The sequence below is a fragment of the Canis aureus genome, chromosome 28, assembly GCF_053574225.1.
Source record: "Canis aureus isolate CA01 chromosome 28, VMU_Caureus_v.1.0, whole genome shotgun sequence".
Classification (NCBI taxonomy): Eukaryota; Metazoa; Chordata; class Mammalia; order Carnivora; family Canidae; genus Canis; species Canis aureus.
The window spans coordinates 13,798,718-13,819,047 of record NC_135638.1 but is presented as its reverse complement, the minus strand read 5'-3'; the positions used below and the strand labels follow the sequence as shown (position 1 = coordinate 13,819,047).

The 20,330-nt window shown below is 34.5% G+C and overlaps 1 protein-coding gene across 5 annotated transcripts in view; it reads right to left on the bottom strand.

Moving 5' to 3' along the window:
- ZNF704 (zinc finger protein 704) overlaps positions 1-20,330 on the bottom strand; it is a 253,690-nt gene that overhangs the window by 184,347 nt on the left and 49,013 nt on the right. For all 5 annotated transcript variants that reach the window (XM_077876459.1, XM_077876460.1, XM_077876456.1 and 2 more), the window contains exon 2: positions 19,413-19,654. In XM_077876459.1, the coding sequence (XP_077732585.1) occupies positions 19,413-19,654 (242 nt within the window). The remainder of the gene's footprint in view (positions 1-19,412; positions 19,655-20,330) is intronic.

The following is a 20,330-nucleotide window of genomic DNA, read 5'->3' as shown; positions in this document are numbered from 1 at the left end:
TTTTAATTCCAGCACAGCTAACATACGATGTTATATTGGTTTTAGGTAGATAATATATTGATTCAACAATTCATACATCACCTAATGTTTTATCATGACAACTGAACTCCTTAATCCCCATCGCCTATTTTACCCATTCCCCACCTACTGCCGCTCTGGTAACTATCAGTTTGTTCTTTATAGTTAAGAGTCTGTTTCTTGGTTTGCCCATCTCTCTTTTTACCTTTGGTCTTTTGTTTTGTTTCTTAAATTCTACATATGAGTGAAATCATATGGTATTTGTTTTTCTTTGACTGAGTTATTCTGCTTGGCACTATACTCTCTAGCTCAATCATTGTCATTGCAAATGGCAAGATTGCATTCTTCTTTATGGCTGAGTAATATTCCATTATATCTATCTATCTCTATCTATCTATCTATCTATCTATCTATCTATCTATCTATCTATCATCTATCATCTATCTCACCTCTTCTTATCCACTCATCTGTTGATAGACACTTGGGTTGTTTCCATAATTTGGCTATTGTAAATAATGTTGCAATAAACATAAAGGTTTATGTATCCCTTTGGATTAGTGTTTTTGCATTTTTTGGGTAAATACCCAGTGGTGCAACTACTGGATTGTAGGGTGGTTCTATTTTTAACTTTTTAAGGAAACTGGCTGCATCAGTTTGCATTCCCACCAACAGTGCAAGAGGGTTCCTTTTTCTCCACATCCTGGCCAACATTTGTTGTTTCTTGCATTTTTTTATTCTAGCCATTCTGACAGGTGTGGGGTGATAGCTCACTGTAGTTTTGATTTGTTATTTCCCTAATGGTAAGTGATGTTGAGCATCTTTACACATGTCTATTGGCCATCTGCATGTCTTCTTTGGAGAAATGTGTCTTCATGTCTTCTGTCCATTTTTAAATTGGATTACTTATTTTTTGGGTGTTTTCTTGGTTGAGTTACATTAGTTGTTTATACATTTTGGGTACTAATAGCCTTTTATCAAATAAGTCATTTGCAAAAATCTTCTCCCATTCAGTAGGTTACCTTTTAGTTTTATTTACTGTTTCCTTCACTGCGCAGAAGATTTTGATGTAGTCTCAATAGTTTATTTTTGCTTTTATTTCCCCTGCCTCAGGAGACCCTATCTAGAAAAATGTTGCTATGGCCGATGTCACAGACATTTCTGCTTCTGCTCTCTTCTAGGATTTGTATGGTGTCAGGTCTTACATTTACACCTTTAATCCATTTTGAGTTTATTTTTGTGTATGGTGTAAAAAAAAGTGATCCAGTTTCATCCTTTTGCAGGTAGCTGTCCAGTTTTCCCAACACCATTTGTTGAAGAGACCCTCTTTTTCCCATTGGATATTCTTTCCTTTTTGTCAAAGACTAGTTGACCATATAATCATGGTTTATCTGGGTTTTTTATGACGTTCCATTGATCTATGGCTCTATTTTTGTGCCAATACTACACTATTTTTTATATATGTTTTTAAAAGTTTTAAATTCCAGTTAGTTAATGTACAGTGTAAGATCAGTTTCAGATGTACAATATAGTGATTCAGCACTTCCGTACATCACCGTATACTCATCACAAGTGCCTTCCTTAATCTCTCATCACTTATTTAACCCATCCCCCCTGCCATCTCCCCTGTAGTAACCATCAGTTTGTTCTCTATATATTTAAGAGTCTGTTTCTTGGTTTGCCTCTCTCACTCTCTGTTTTTTGCCTTTGCTTGTTTTGTTTCTTAGATTCCACATATGAGTCAAATCACACACTACCAAGCTGTTTTGATTACTACTGCTTTGTAATATAACTTGAAGTCCAGAATTGTGATGCCTCCAGCTTTGCTGTTCTTTTTCAAAATTGCTTTGGCTATTTGGGGGCTTTTGTGGTTCCATATAAATTTTTGGATTGTTCTAGTTCTATGAAAAATACTATTGGTATTTTGATAGGGATTACATTAAATCTGTACATTGCTTTGGGTAGCATGGACATTTTAGCATTTGTTCTTTGAATCCATGAGCATGGAATGTCTTTCCATTTCTTTGTGTCATCTTCAATTTATTATTTTTTTTATTGAAGTTTGATTTGCCAACATATAGTATAACACCCAGTGCTCATTCCATCAAGTGCCCTCCCTCAGTTTCTTTCATCAAAGTTTTCTAGTTTTTCAGAGTACAAGTCTTCTACCTCTTAGGTTAGGTTTATTCCTAGGTATCCTCTTATTTTGTTTGTTTGTTTTTTTGGTGCAATTGTAAACGGGATTGTTTTCTTAATGTCTCTTTCTGCTGCTTCATTATTAGTGTATAGAAATGCGACCGATTTCTGCACATTAATTTTTGTACCCTGATACTTCACTGAACTCATTTATCAGTTCTGTAGTTTTTTAGTGGGGTATTTTGGGTTTTCTATATATAGTATTATGTCATCTGCAAATAGTGTTAAGTTTTACTTCCTCCTTACCAGTTTGGATGCCTTTTGTTTTTTGTGGTCTGATTGCTGTGGCTAGGACTTCCAGTATTATGTTGAATAAAAGTGGTGAGAGTGGACATCCTTGTCTTCTTGTTCCTGACCTTAGGGGGAAAGCTCTCAGTTTTCCCATATTTAGTATGATATATGCTATAGGTTTTTCATATCAGCCTTTATTATGTTGAGGTATGTTCCCTCTAAACCTACTTTGCTGAGGATGTTGTACATGGATGGATGTTGTACTTTCTTAAGTGCTTTTTCTGCCATCTATTGAAATGATCATATAGTTTTTATCCTTTCTCTTAGCTGATCTGATGTATCACGTTGATTGATTTAAGCATATTGAACCACCCTTGCCTCCAGGGAATAAGTCCTACTTGATCATGGTGAATGACTTTTTTTCTGTTGGATTCAGTTTGCCAGTATTTTCAAACATGTTTATTTTTAAATAATAATGACCAACATCCTGTTCCATTATTGTTTGTCTTTCTGTGATAAAAGCAGAATACAGAATCTATATTGGCAGGAGGAGGTAGAGAGTAGGAGCCAATAGGAACCCAATGATTTCTACTACATGTGTAAGTTTTGAACAGGGATAGGTATATGAAAGCAGAATAATAGCACACCTAAGCATTTTGGAACATTTCCATATATCCAGCCTGTGCAACAAAGCCAGTGGTCCTAGCACAATAGGTGCTCCTGGTCCTCTGATATCTCAGTTGTCAAATCTTCTCCATTTTGTTGCCAGAAATGGTATACATTTATTAATTGCCCAAGGACTCTTTGGAAGTAATGTCTGCAAATGCCTGAACATCATACTTGTAGTATTTTACATAATACCTACGTAATGAATCTAGAGAATATATCCTTCATTAATAGCAAGGTGACATGAATTGTTAATTTTTAAAATTAATAACACACGATTGATATAACACAATTTGACACTAACATGTGCTTATAACGAAGGGATATAACACACAATTAACAATTCAAAAATTAATTTTAAATGTCATATTTAAAGTTAGCACAAATATGGGTATAAAGTTTTCCTTCATACACACACACACAACCTGAGCCAAATTTATATCACAACACAGTTTTCCTAAGTTATAACTAAGAAAATAAAGATAACAGCAATCAGTATCATCAGTGTTAATACAGGAAAGAGGACTGCTAGTTTAGAAAGGTTTTCAGTCTTACCTTTCTAATTTCCTTCAGATTTTAGTAGGATATCTGGAGAGTGGAGTTGCAACATATGTGCATTTAAATTACAGAAATTCAACTTCAACTATAGGCACTTGGCAGGAAGAGAGAGTTACTTTACAAATTAACAACAGAAATTCCTCTGATTCCATTCAATGAAATTTTGTCCCAGAATAAGAAGAGTGAGAAGAATTGTCTCTTTTTCATTTTGTTTTAAACCCCAAGTCTTTCGTGGTGGGTCCTGGTCTCAGAGGTGTTTGAAGACATTGTAAGGAATAATTTTGTCTCTATTTAATCTTGACTTATTTGTTGACTTTAGAATCTAAATACCTGGCAAGATTGTGTACTGATGGCATAATGTGTTTCACTAAATCATAATATCGATTATATTGGCTCCTGGCATTTTTTGATCTCCATTCCTCTACCTGCATGATTATATTTATGTTTTAGAAAGATCATTTTGGCTGCTGTATAACAAACAGACTGTGTCAAGAAAACTGGAATAACAGTGACTTGCTCACCCAAATTACAAAGATGATGAGCAGGGACAGAAATGGATAAATATTTCCTGTAAAAGATAATCATTATAGTTATGGGGATTGCTTCTGTTCTTAACAAGAGTCCACAAATTATATATTATTAGTATTTCTCTATCATAGGTAGGTATCTATATGGTCCCCTGCCAATATATTTTTTTAAGTATTTAAGTTCCAGTTAGTTAACATATAGTAGTATTAGTTTCAGGTGTACAATATGTGATTCAGCACTTCCATACAACACCCGGTGCTCATCACAAGAGCCCTCCTTAATCCCTATCACCTATTTCATCCATCCTCCCACCCAACTCTTCTGTCAACACATTTTTTTTTTGAAAAAATGTTCAAGAAGCTTAAACTGAACTTTTAATCCTTTCTCTCTTTTCAGTTGTTTCATATTGGCTGCTGAGTTTGTGACCTGAAGTTTTTAATGCATTTAATTAAACATTTGCTCCAGGAATTGCTATGTTTCTAGAGATTCAGAAATAATGTTTGCAATCTTGCCTTATGTCTCACTTAGTTCCAAATCTGACACACAAGAATTTTCTATAAATGGTATACAGTACATAAAACACAAAGCAGAAGCTATAGACACCACCACTGAAAATACTAGTCAAATTAATTCACAATATCCCATTGTACAGGTAGGATATTGCTTTTAGCTCAGGTCATTTCCCAATTGTGAACTCAAAGGTTAATGTATTAGGTTAATGTATTTCTGAACTTCCTTCTAGACTAGACAATTCCCAGAATGGCATCTTACAAGGAGAAGATGATTTTATCTTATCCAGCATGTGACAAATATGACATCATTGTATTTTAAAAACCTTGCAAAACAAACAGTACCTTATGGTTCATTTTTTTTTCCAACAGCAAACTAACAATCTGGAGTATTCTGATAAACTACTATTAGTTCTAGGAATATTTTTGGCCAAATTTCTCTTTTTTTCTTTGTTACAATTGGTTTGCTAATAGATTTCTTTAGCTTTAGAGTTATAATTAGAAGACAGTTACTACTTTGCATAATCAAATTGTAATTGCTGTTTGGGTGAAATCCAACCAATTTAAGCATCAGCACTTCTAAAAAAACAATGTCTGGCAAAAAGAGAATAACAAATGCCATGCTCTAATAATCTAGGTTATCTAATAATGTTTCCTAACTGTTGAGTTTTTTTTTAAGAGGCTAGATAACAAGTGATATTAGAATAATCAATGTATTTTAAGGCATCACATTTGCAAGTGACAGTAAATGAATATTCACTGATAAACACTAATAGTGGTAATAGGGAACAAAAGTTCACCGGGGGTTGGAAACCAAGCTTAGTCTTAGGTCTGTCATTTGTTAAATGTGCGTCTTAGGTAATCACTTAACATTTCTGAGTCTATCTACTCATTTGTAAAATGGGATTTATGATACTTTACTATGATAGACATCTGTCAATTTTTGTGGGTGTCCAGTGCCTTCCTGTGTCTGAGGAATTTCCAAGCACACAGAGCTCTCACTTTATTTTTTTAAAATTTTTAAAGATTTTTTATTTATTTATTCATGACAGACACAGAGAGAGAGGCAGAGACACAAGTAGAGGGAGAAGCAGGCGCCATGCAGGGACCCGGACATGGGACTCGATCCCCCGTCTCCAGGATCACACCTCGGGCTGAAGGTGGCGCTAAACCGCTGGGCCACTGGGGCTGCCCGAGCTCTCACTTTAGAAGTCAAAGAGCCCAGTTTGCAATCCTGCTTCTATAGAATGAATGAACATAACCGTGCTTCTGGCTGTCTACCTTCCTATCCACTTTCTAATCTGGTTCTCCAGCCTTCCCAGAAACTCTGTTAGCCTTTCAAAAAAACTGATCCTTTATTAAATCAGCCATTCATTTTCTGTTGGTTACAACCATGAAACCTCACTTTGACCTCAAAAATATACCTCATATCTGTCCACTTCTCTTCATCTGAACTGTCAGCACACTGGTCCAAATTTCCATGATATCTTTTCTGCACCAATGCAGTAGCTTCCTGACTGGCTTCCCTGCATCCATTATTGCTACCTTCCCAAGCTGATCTATGTGTAACAGTTAGAGTGATCATTCCTAAATACAACAGGAATCATTCTTCTCCACAAACTCCTTCTCATGATCTAAATATATAATTTAAAGATTTGTAGCACAACTCAATATAGCTCAACATGGTTCTGCTTCCTCAGATTCTGTCTACCTCTCCAACCTCATCTCTTGCCACTCTCCCCCATGCTCTGCTCCAGCCACATCAGCCCTCTTTCTCATCTTGGGGACTTTCCTGCATGCTCTCCTCTACCTGGAATATTTTCCTCCAAACTCAGCCTGGCTCTTTCTTATCCTTCAGGTGTTAGCTAAAGTGATCCCAAAGAGACCTTTCTTTATGCCTCAGCCTACAATAAGTGTTTCTGTTTATGGCTCTCATAATATCCTGTGCATTCCATTTATTATCATGTATTTATATGTGTATTATTTATTTAGAATCTCTCCTCAATTTTATGAGGGTGGGAAATATGTCTAACTTATTTTACCCTGTATTCTGGTATCTGGTATATAAAATCCACTTAGTTAAGAAATATGTTGAATAAATTAAAGAATGAAATGGACTTCTCACCAGACTTAGCACTAACAGACATTTTACCAGGTCACTCATATTCATATCATCTTCTTGGTTTTATTGGAGTTGAATAACATGGCAGTATTTCTTCTCACCAGAAGTATACATATACTTTTACATTATTGTTAATAAATTCACAAACTATTAGCAAGGTATACAACTAGCTTGTTGTTGGTTATAAACCAATTAATAGAGTCAGAAAAACATGGTTAAACTTTTAGTGCGTCTATAATGAGAACTCTTTATCTGTGAGTATTCTAACAATAGTAAGCACAAAACTTTTTTTCCAAATAGTCACGGTGAGCTCCTTAGGGACAGGAAGGAGAAAAAGAAAACAGGCTACCATTCATCCTATTTTTTTTTTATTCTATCCTAAATGAATCCACAATTGTTAATGGTGGACTAACAACCTTGGAAACCTACAAGCGACTAATAAAAATTATTTTTAAAGCAGCGGGGTGGCAGCAATGTTTTTGACTGTTCCAACAATTTCCTCCCTTTCTTCATGAGAACAGGGATAGGCACATGGCCCAGGCTGGTCACAGACTCTATTGCCTGGCCATAGTGATGGCTGTGGGAATGGCACTGACACAAGCTGGGATAATCAGGGTCCTTACTAAAGAAAAAAAAAATTGTGAACCTAAAGGGTAAGATACTCTCTTGCTTCTGGGTCACAGTGAACCTTTTGCCTCTGGGCAAGTGCTGGAAGGAAAAAAACCTTTTTTTTCTATTCATCTTCTCTACCAGGTGGTGAAAGCCATTGGTAATGCAGAGAAAATAGGAGGCAGGCAAAGTGAGAGATTCAACTATATCAGTATGTAGACAAACATAATTTTTGTTTAAAGAGTTTTTAAAGGATAATCGATTATGCTACCAAATGTTAAAGAATATCAGTGATTTATAAATTCTTCAAAAAAATATAAGAGAAGGGAACACTTCGCCATTCATTCTCCAAGGCCAATATTATTCTGATAACAAAATCCGATAAGGACATCACAAGAAAGAAAACTACAGATCAATATTGCCTATGAATATAGATGTACAATGCTCAGCAAAGCAACTCAGGCAATATACAGGAAGGATTACACCCCATAATGACACTTAACTTAAGAATGCAAGATTGGTTTAATGTCTGAAAATCATTACTATAACTTGTAGAATATATTTAAGGACAAAAATTGTGTGATCATTTCAATAGATACAGAAAAAGCATTTGACAAAATCCAATACATTTGTTAGAAAATACTCAACAAACTGGGAATGGTAGGGAACTTTTTCAACCTGATAAAAGGCAGCCACCAGAAACTCACAGCTAAAATCATTCTTGATACAAAAGACTGAATGCTTCTCTCTAAGATCAAGAATAAGATGAGATGTCCACTTTTATTCAACACTATAGTGGAGGTTCTACTAAGGACAATTAGGCAAGAAAAAGAAAAAAAAGGCATCCAGATTTAAAAGGAAGTAAAACTATCTATATTTACAGATGACATGATCTTCTATATATAAAATCCTAAGGAATCCACAAGAACTGTTCCAACTAATAAATGAATTTAGCAAGGTTGTAGGATACAAGATTAATATGCAAAAACAAGTTTTATTTCTATTTACTAGCCATAAACAATTTCAAAATAAAATTAAGAAAATCATTTCATTTTTAAGTGCAACAAAAAATAAAATACTTAAGAATAAGTTTTTAAAAAGAAGTATAAAACTTGTACTCTAAATCAGACTATAAATCACTGTTGAGAGAAATTAAAGACCTTTAATAAGTAGAAATAAATTCTGTGCTCATGAATTAGATAACTTAATCTTACTAAAATGGGAATACTTTCCAAATTGATCTATAGATTTAATGCAATTTATATCAAAATTCCAGCTGATTTTACACAGAAATTGACAAGCCGATTCTAAAATTTACATGGAAATGCACAGGACTCAGAAATAATATTGAAAAATAACATTTCCTGACTTCAAACCACCACAAAGTTACAGTGATCAATAAATACACTGTGGTACTGGCATAAAGACAGACATATGGCTCAATGAAACAGAACTGAGAGTTGAGAAATAATCTTCTATTATGGTCAACTGATTTTCAACAAAGATGCCAATATAATTCAGTGAGGAGTGAGTAGTCTTTTCAACAAATGGTATTAAACAACTAGATGTCCATATGCAAAAGAATGAATTTAGACTTCTTCTAATACCATAAGCCAAATGGATTATAGACCTAAATATAGGAGTTAAAATTGTAAAACAATTTAGAAGAAAATATAGATTAAATCTTGGCCTTGGACTAGACAATGGATTTTTAGATATGTCACCAAAAGCATAAGCAACTAAACAAACAAACAAACAAACAAACAAAAAACAGATATACTGGATCTCATCAAAATTAAAAGCCTTTGTTATCAAAGGATGCTACTGAGAAAGAAAAAGACAATTCATAATTGGAAGAAAATACTTGAAAATCATGTGTCTGATAAGGTACTTGTGTTCAGAATATATAAAGAAATCTTACAACTTGTGGTGCCTGGGTGGCTCAGTCTGTTAAGTGTCTGCCTTTGGCTCAGGTCAAGCTCTACATAGGGCTCCCTGCTCAGTGAGGAATCTGCTTCTCCTTCTCTCTCTGCCCCTCCCTTTGCTCCTGCTCTCTCTCTCAAATAATTTTTTTTTTTAAAAAGAAATCTTACAACTCAATAATCAAGTAAAAATAAATGATAAAGTAAAAAATATGGGCAGTAGATCTGAATAGATTTTTTCCAAAAATAACATCGAAATGACTAATAAGAAAATAAGTCCAACATCATTAGCTATTAATGCAAATCGAAATTACAATAAGGTATCATTTCACACCCACTAAAATGACTATAGTAAAAAAAGACTGATAATAACAAGTGTTGGTAAGAGTATGAAAAAATTAGAACACTCATACATTGCTAGAGGGAATGTAAAATAGTGGAATTGCTTTGAAAAACACTTTGGCAGTTTCTCAAATAGTTAAATGCAGAGTTACCATATGATCCAGCTATTTTACTCCTAGATATACACCTATGAAAACTAAAAACGTTTGTCCACACAAAAACTTGAAATGTTCACACAGCATTATTCATTATAGCCAAAAATTGGAAACAACCCAAATATCTATCAACTGATGAATGGATCAATAAAATGTGATAAATCCATAACATGCAATACTATTTGGCAATAAAAATGAATGAAATATTGATAATGCTAAAACATGAACGTTACTGACTGAATGTATCTCCCTCTAATGTGGCTTATACGTTGAAACTCTACTCCCCCATAGGAGGTGGGGCCTTTGTGAATTAATTAAGATCAGCTGAGGTCATAAGACTAGAACCTGCATGAATGGGATTAGTGCCCTATCCAGAGTTTTGAGAGCTTGTTTCCACTGCTCTGGTCTCCCCTATTTGAGGATACAACATGAAGTCAGCAATCTGCAACTCAGAAGAGGGGTCTCACCAGAACCTGACTATGATCTTCCACTCTTTAGAACCATTAAAAATAAATTTCTGTTGATAAGCCACTCAGTCAATATATTACTTTGTAATAGCAGCCTAAACAGCAAAGACAATTATTAAAACTTGAGAACAGGGATCCCTGGGTAGCGCAGCGGTTTGGCGCCTGCCTTTGGCCCAGGGCATGATCCTGGAGACCCAGGATCGAATCCCACATCAGGCTTCCGGTGCATGGAGCCTGCTTCTCCCTCTGCCTATGTCCCTGCCTGTCTCTCTCTCTCTGATGACTGTCATAAATAAATAAAAATTAAAAAAAAAAAAAACTTGAGAACATGCTAAGTGAAAGGAGTCAGACACAAAAGACCACATATTCTATGATTCCATTTATATGAAATGTCTGTAATAGCCAAATGTATAGAGAGAGCAAGTAGGTTAGTGGTTGTCTAGGGTTCAGAGGTTGGAGAATAATGGACAGTGACTTCTAATGGGCAAGGGTTTTTTGGGGGAGGGGGTGGTGAAAATGTCCTCAATTAATTATGGTGATGGTTGCACAGGTCTATACTAAAACCATTTTAAATAGGTGAATTGTATTGTACATGAATTATATCTCAGTAAAACTATTTTTAAAAGAGACAACTAAAGACAAATCAATAAATGTAATTTAAGGATTGTTAACATTTAGTGAAATAAAATTTATAACTAAAATAATACAAAGAACAAAAGGGGAAATGGAAAAATACTGTTTTAAGGTTTTTTTTTTAAAGATTTTATTTATTTATGAGAGAGAGAGAGAGAGGCAGAGACAGGCAGAGGGAGAAGCAGGCTCCATGCAGGGAGCCCAACGTGGGACCCAATCCTGGGTCTCCAGGATCACACCCTGGGCTGAAGGTGGTGCTAAACCACTGAGCCACCCGGGCTTCCCTGTTGTAAGGTTCTTGTATCAGATGTGAACTGGTATAATATTAAGATAGTTAATGTAGCTATATTAATAACAGACAAAGTAGATTTCAGAATAAAGTATATTATCAAGGAAAATAGAAACATCTTGTAATAAGGTCAATTCATCAAGAATACATACTGATTTTAAAACTCATGAAACAAATTCTGATAAATTGAAAAGAGAAAGAAGTAGACAAAATCAGTAAAGAAGTAGACAAAAAAATCAATAACATACAGAACCGGTAGACACAAGTAGATAAAAAGAAAGTCAGTAACTATGCAGAATTCTTGAATAACACTATGAAAGAGAATAGTAAAGCATGGTTTTAAAAGAAAAGATGGCAAAAAATTCTAAACATGTCAGTTTAATTATAATGAATGCAATGAATTAAGTATCTCATTTCAAGAATATCCTACATACTTCTACATGGTCTTCTCAATTATTAATAAGAAAAATGTATTGTACCCCTTACTTTTTACAATAAAAGCTAATTCTACTCATCTAATTTTAAGAAGAAACAAAATTTGAGAGGGACATGTAAAGAAGTGCTTCAAAGAAGTTATTATTGCTAAAAGTAGAAAAGTATTAAATGCTAACAATAGAAAAGAAGAAAGATCTATAGTTAATGATAAAATTCTACTTTAAGAAGCTAGCAAAACAGGGAACTTCAGGTCAACATAATCAGAGAGAAGAAAATAACAAAGATGAACAAAGAAATCAATGAAATAGAAAATGGACAAATAATAGAAAATCAATATATACAAAGATTGCTCTTTGAGAACAGTCATAAAACTAATAAACTGCTAGATTGGTTAAAAAAAAGTTAGACAACACACTGACCAGTATCAGAAATGAGAGAGGGAACATTACTACACAATCCTCAGATATTAGAAAAAACATGGCAATATTATGAATAACTATATTTGACATCTAAATTAACGTAATGGATAAATATATATTAAAAGACACAGATTATAAAACCGAATCAAAAAGAAACACAGAAGCTAAACAGCATTATCAATTTTAAAAACTGAATCTGTAATTAAAAGCACGTCCATAAAGAAAACTCCAGGTCAAGATGGCTTCATTGGTGGATCTATCCTTTAAGACAAAGTAATACCAGGCCTAAAACAAACTGAAAAATAGGGGAGGAGAGAACACTTCCTAACTCGTTTTATGAGGCTATCATTAAACTTATATTAAAATCAGACAAAGAGATCCAAGTAAATAAAGTGACAGGTTAATGGATGGAAATGAATGAATCTTAACAGAATTTTAGCAAAAATGGTTCGTTTGGTATGTACAGGGCTGCAAAGTTCACTCAAAGGTCAAAGACCAATCAATATAATTCAACATAAGTATTTTAAAAAGTATTCTCATGTAAATAGATGTAAAATTTTTTGTTACTATATTCAACATCTATTAGAGGAAAAAACTCTCAGCAAATTAGGAAGAGTACTTTCTTACTTTCATAAAAAAATTAAGTATACTGACAATACTATGTGTTGTTGAATACACAAAGCCACTGCAACTCTCATACATTACCGGTGGGAACATAAAATGGTACAACTATGAAAAAGTTGGGCAGTTTCTTAAGAAGTTTAATATGCAATGACCCACTAATTCAATTCTTGGGTATTTAAAAGTGAAAACATATTCCTTCATAGCAGCTTTATTCCTACTAACCCTAAACTGGATACAACCCAAATGTCCATCAGAAGTGAACAGATAATCAGATTATCATATAATCACACAATGGAATACTCTTTAGCAATAAAAAGTGATACACTACTGATAAACACAAAAGAAAAATATAGTAAATCTTTTTAAAAAATCACGCTGAGTGAATGAAGATTCCTGAAAATACAGCGTGTATGATTCCATTTATATGAATTCTAGAAAAGACAAAACGAATCCATAGAATATTGGCTGCCTAGTACTGAATGTGAGAGGACAGGCTGACTGGGAAGGGGTACAATGAAACTTTTTTGAGGGGATGAACATTTTCTGTACCTTGATCATGGCATTAATTACATGGGTACATATATCTGTTACAACTCATTAAAATATATATTTAAAGTGGGTGCATTTTCCTACATGAATTATACCTCAATAAACTTGATTTAGAGACAAACTGAACAAATATCCACAAATTGAATAGTTATAGGAAAAGCAAAATTCTACCTAATGATGTATTGGAGGAGGTAAATTACAATAAGTTACTGTCCTAATGAAAAGATCGAATAAGAGTTTCTTTTATCTCTGTGTCTCTCATGAATGAATGGATAAAAAATTTTTTAAAAAAGTTTCTTTCATAATAAGAAATAATAGAAAATGCGATGAGTGTCTCTCCCTGAGAGGGATAGATAACTAATAATGTTATTAAGTCTTAATTAATGAATATGAATGATTACTCTATTCAAAGTAAATTTATAAGGCAATCTATAGATGCATTCATCAGTACTAGCAACCTATATTAACTTACCTAGAGCGGCTGTAACAAATTACCACAAACTCTGTTGGCTTAAAACATTAGAATGTTACTGTCTCATAACTTTGGAGGCTAGAGGATGAAATCAAGATGTCAGGGAGTCATATTTTTTTTAGTCTTTTAGTGCTGCTATAACAAAACGCCATAGACCAGGTAGCTTACAAACAACAGAAATTTATTTGTCACTGTTCTGGAGGCTGGGAGTCTGAGATCAGGGTGCCATATGGCTGGCTGAGGGCCATCTTCTTGTCTTCTGGGTTCCATACTTCCTGTATCCTCACTTGGTAGAAGGGGTAAGGGAGCTCTCTGAGTCTTTGTATAAGGGCACTAATCCCATCCATGATCGCTCCACCCTCATGCCCTGTTCTACCTCCTAATACCTTCACCTTGGGGATTAGGTTTCACAAATGAACCTGGAAGAGGACACATTCACACCACAGCACTTTCTCTGAAGGCTCTTGGGGAGAGAATCTATTCCATGCCTTTCTCTTAGCTTCTGGTGTTGCTGCTGATCCTCTGTATCCTCTGGTTTGTGGAAAAATCAATCCAATCTCTGCCTCCATTGGCATTCTTCCTGTGTATCTTTTGTCTCCCCCTTCTTTTCTTATATGGATACCAGTCATATTGGTTTTATAGCCCATCCTAAAGACCTCATCTTAATTGGATTACATCTGCAAAGACCTTATTTCCAAATAAGATCTCATTCACAGGTACTGGGGGATAAGGACTTTGTCATATTTTGGGGGCGCCCAATTCAATCCAAGCTTGCTCCAGATATCTGGCACACAGAGAACAAAAACCTTCATTTTTATTACCATCGTTTATACTCTCTCATAGTCTCTTTTACAATTTCTTAATTCTGGCATGATGTTATCGAACTTGTTGTCCAGCAGTTGTTTCTCTTTTGGTAAGTACCTACACTGTTTACTAAAAATCAGATTTTATAAAATTGTTTACTTTAAAAGCAGCAGATTTCAATTAATATATGCCAAAATATCCTACATACAATCTTTAAAACATATAGAAATACTAGAGCTGTCTTCATGAACCATATAAGGGAGTCAGCCCAGGTACATCCCCAGCGACTCTCCACAACAGGCAGAGTTAACATGAGTGGAAGTTTCTCCTCTAAAATGGACTCTCCTGAGTCCTTCATGTTCTATTTTCTGATACTCAAAGATTTTACCACCATGCCCAGTTACCCTTTCAGTTCAAACACTCCAACACTTTTTGGACTGTGAAAGAAATTGGTGTTAGCAACTCCATTCAAGCAAGCCAATTCACAAGGAGTCTGATGTTACTCCGTTACTCCAACAGCTTGGCACACACTCCAAGAACTGAAAAATGCCTTCCAACTACTTTTATGCCTCATATCCCTGGCTAATCTGTAAATTCCCTATGCTGGATTTAAAATCTCTCTTTCTCCCCAGATTTCCACCACTAATCTGGGCATGATTCATTTATTCTCTGGGCCCTGGTTCATTTTTTTCAAATCAGGCTAAAATCACTGTCTTCTCTAACGAATCCCTGAACTCTGCCCACAGGAAACCTCTGACTGGCATTTGTCTTACTTACTGACCTTTGGCCTCTTATTCATCCCTTGAGCTGAACTACAGTATTGGAATTGCATTCTAGATGGACTCTTCAAGAATTCACACCCTTTTCTCAACTCTCCATAGAGATCAAGACAGCTAGTATTTTCTCCTAGAGATTAAAAAATACTTAAGATGACATAACTATAATTAGTAATTCTTCATTCGCCAATCACAATCTCATTTGGAGGGGGCTGTTGTCTTTTATAACCAGACATTAACAAGTGAATAAGCGATGAAAACTTCAAAAGGAGATGTATCACTTGGAGACTCTTGTCTTCACTATTAGTTCTGACACTCCCAGTAACCCTCAACCACAAACTACTGCTCTCCAACGCTCCTTCAAGTTGCAAAGAATTTTTTTTCTGTTAATAACAGATCTTTAATTCCAGGGAAACACTGTTTTGTTCACATGCTCTCTTATACACTCTGCTCTCTGCCTAGTTTTCTCCACTGAAGAACTTGGAATACTCTGAGCACCTCAACTCTATAATGCACTCACTCCAACCCCTATGCCCCCACAAAGACTGTTTCTTCCTAAAATTGATCAAGCAATATCCCACAGATAAGTGGGCTCTACTGTATTTATGTAATGCAGGACTCCTGATGGCCTTACAAGGCAGTCTAGGACACTTCTATCCAAAATTCCCTGGCTCTCTCCCTCACTGGGCTCAGACCTACAACTGAGGTAGGTCTCACATGCATCTCCCTCCTTCCCTGCCCCTGCCCCTGGCCCCTGGCCCCACCCCTTTTCTCCCACAGGTATCTGTCCCAATAAAACTCTTGCATTTAATCCTGCCTTGGCATTTGCTTCTTGGAAGACCCAGCCTAACACATCAAGAATAATGACTCATAAAAATTTATATTTCCCCGAAACTAGCAACTTTTAAGTGGGGCCTCAGAAAGTAGATAAACAAACAGGGGTTTTGTAAAGTAGATCTCAGATACAGAGTTCCTCCTTCTCTGCTCCATTGATTCCCCACCTTGAAAAAGATACTAACAAAAAAAAATTGGCTTTTAAATAGTAGTATCAAATTAATATCTTTCCTAATAGTAAAAGGTTCTTCTTTATGTACAAATTCATCCAGTTCTAATAAGAAGGGATCAACGTAGGAACTGTTACTTGAAATTAGCTACTTTGGCACTTAGATGTTTATTTCTATGATTTAACTGTGAGTTCCTAGAGGGTTGGCATTCCATTCCATTCCATTTTTCTTTTCTTTTCTTTCTTTCTTTTTTTTTTTTTTTACTGAGTTCTGGGTTTGTAATAGATAGTCAGTAAATAATCCACTGAATAGAAGCAGGAAATGCTCAATCATGGTGAAGTATAAAGATGGGGGGGGGTAGTACCTAGCCCCTTCTAGTGATTTGAAAAAAAAAAACATAAAACATATCTATGATCTTCATTATATAAACCATAGAAAATAAACTTCAAGTTCTATTTCACAAAATATAGAAAGCAAACATCAACAAAAATCTTTTTAGCTATAGTAGGAATAAGCAAAAGATAAAGCAAGGAAGATTATAAAGAATTGATTTTAAACTGTTGAGAAACTCTGTGACAGTGATACTGTATTGGTCAAAAATGGTTATCCTGTCTTTCTAAGAACTATCCAATATATAACTTCTGGATTTAAGATAATAAGTTTCAATAATCATGTGGCTAGAGCTATATATATAATATATATAATATATATGTATATAATGCATTGCTATATATAATGCATATGTATACTATATATTGTATAAGATATAGATTTCCTTCCACCAATAAATTTTCATCCCGTAGACTTACTCAAACTTCATTATTTATACATTGCCAATAGACAGAATTATATTCTCCTTTTAAACAAAAGGAAAAGTCCTGTATCTTCCTACCATGTCAGGTAAAGGAGTTTCTTTGAAACAAAATATTGGTCCACTTAGATGATAGTGGAAAGTTGACATTACAAAATAATTCCATGACAGTCAATGGAAATAGGACCAAAAGAATTGAGAGTTAGATTACTAGATCTCACGATTTCTGATTCCTTCATTGTCATTAAGAAGAAGAACAATTTATTTAACCAACGGTTGGCATATTTATGATGATTAAATTCTTACTATAGCAATGAAAACAAGTGTATAAGTGGAAATCTCAAACAATGAAGCTTTTAACTAGTATTTCCCATAATAGATGAATACCTCTAAATTATACCTTGTCATTGGGGAATTTTTGCTGTATATTAATGGATTTAAAATCTAATTAACTTTCCTATACTGTTTAACAACACTACAGTAACACTGTCTTGACTCATAACTTTTAAGTACACTTAGTGAACTGGAGAAAGCAGAAAAAATATTCCACATATCAGAGTCAAAAAAGGAAGAAAACATTTTTCTTCCTTTCCTTTTCATTATTTTCCCCAGAACCTACTGCAAGTGGGATGAAATTAAAGAAGAAAGATATATCTAAAACAATCTATGGTAATTTAAAATGATTAATCCCAGGTCTTTTAACATATAAAATGCTCTAGTGGAAATTTTAGGTAGAGTAAATCTTGTAGAACTGCAGGTTGTCACTAAAGGATCTGACACCAGGAAGTCTAATTTTTGCACTACAAGCTCAGGAAGAAAGTAAAACCATAGCTCTTCACATTTCAAATTAACATGTCACTTTTCCTATGAGTCAACCAAATAACAGATACGAATTGAAGTACCTACCAGTTTTTGGGCATGATAAAACATTTTATAATGAGCCCCCAGTTAACGGAACTAATCCTGAAGCATTTAATATGTGTTTGATATGAAAAAATTAGAAAAACAAATAATTCCAAGTAGTTAAATGGAAGTAATGAATATAAAAACATTTTCAACCGAAGGCTAAGGAAAACAAAAAGACCTATAATTTTAGAAAGTATGACAAATTTGGTAGCAGAATGGAAAAACACATATTTTCTAGAGGAGATATTTTTGACTTAATATAGAAAGCAATGAAATTCTAATTATAATAAGTGAATAGGTAGAAAAGAAACATTTATTCCTTTTCCAAGGATACTATTTTCCTAGTTAGCTGTCTGAAACCTTTCAAACAAATAGAGGACATCTCAAAAAATTGCTTACAAAGCTTCATTATAAACAGTTTATGGGAACAAAATATGGCATACATATATTAAGCTTTCATGCTACAGCATTTTCTTTCTTTTCTTCATCCAACAAAGATTTTTGGAGCCCCTAGCACATAATTAAGCATCATTCTAGTGCTATAGATACAGCATGAACAAGATGGACTAAAATCCTGGCCGATACGGAACTTATTTTCTACGTGAAATAAATAAAAAGTGAGAAAATAAGTAAAAGATCTAGTATGTTCCATCCTACTACTGTTCCATTGTCATTCTGCCATAATATTGTCCTTTGATTTAATGCTACTGGATGTAGCATAAGTAAAATTATAATGTGATAAAAGCCTTTTGATATTTCCATAAACCCTGTTGGCCCAGTTCTAAGGTTGATCTGTCATAAAAGGATTACCATGATATAAACCAGGGATCACCAAACTTTTTCTGTAATGAGTCACACATAAATATTTTAGGCTTTGCAGGCCACCTATGATCTGTGTCACATTTTCTTCATTTTTTTTAACCCTTAAAAAATGTAAAACCACTGTTACCTCATAGGCTATACAAAAACATGCCTGAGACTGAATCTGGACTGCGGTCATCACTCTCCAGCCTTTGCCCCAAATCTGAGTATCTGAGTATCCCTGCTTTTTAGGTGGCTATGCTTAGTACTACATTTCATGGCTTTTTATTTTTTTTTACATTTAATCTTTTACTCTTTATTATTCATTTTCCAAAATTGAATAAAACATTCTTTTCTAAACCTACAATATTACCAACCAGTGCAGCCTCAGAGTCAGTTGTGAAGAGCAGGGCTACAAACTCTATTTGACACAAGCAACATGAAAACATTCTTGGCAGAAAACCCTTCCAAAGTCTATATGCTTTAGAGAGAGAGTGTGGTGGAGATTGTACACACACTCTCCATTGGCTTTCTGGGGCAGACACATAGAAAGACTAATGTTCCCTTACCTTGCTGGAGGAACATCAATATTAGAAGAAACAACTTTTCGTTTTTGCTCAAGGAGACAGATGGAGCGAGTGTTCTCTTTTTCATGGTCAAGGGCTCGGTTGGCTTTTTTGGTGTCTGCTGTTTTCACATCTTCCTCCATGGCCAAGGAAAACAAGTGTTGATGAGACATTTTTTTACTAGAGTCACGTTTTAAGTCCTCTGGTTGAAATGTGAAGGTCATTTCCCGCTTAATGCTCCCCACCTGTGAAATGAAACACAAAAATCCTTACTCACCCAGAACATCAAGCTTTTGCATGACCATGTGCAGATGACCCTAGAAAAGACCATAGACCAGAGACCTCCTTGCTGAAGATTTTATAGTTTAAAAGAGAAAAATGTAACAGAGAAATAAAATAAATGACATTATAAAATAAGATATGATTGATGCATCATCTGTCATAATGCAAACAAGCAGCATCACGAACATAAGAGGAACCTTTCAGTCATACAAAAACTTTGAAGACTTGAAAGTATAATACTTCTAAAACAAATCTAAAAATTTAATACATCACTGTTTTCTACAACTGAGAAACTCAAGTAAATAAATCCTTAAATATTTCACACTCATTATGTTGAATAGAAGAGTGCTATAAACATAAAATGAGCTTTATCTTGGATGATGAATAATGATCTTAACCATACTCTTTAGTTCAGGAAGAACTGGTTTTATCTTTTATCTACAACAGTTAAGATCTTAATGAAATCCCTCATTAATATGATGATGAAAAAGTCATTAATTTTTCTTATCATTTTTTACTAAGTCCAACAATGCTTAAGGCTTAAGACAGACATAAAATTAAGCCTCAGGGCATTGACTCTGGTTATTTCAGAATTTGTGATAACTAAAAACAAAGCCTGAAATTAAAGAAATATTTTTG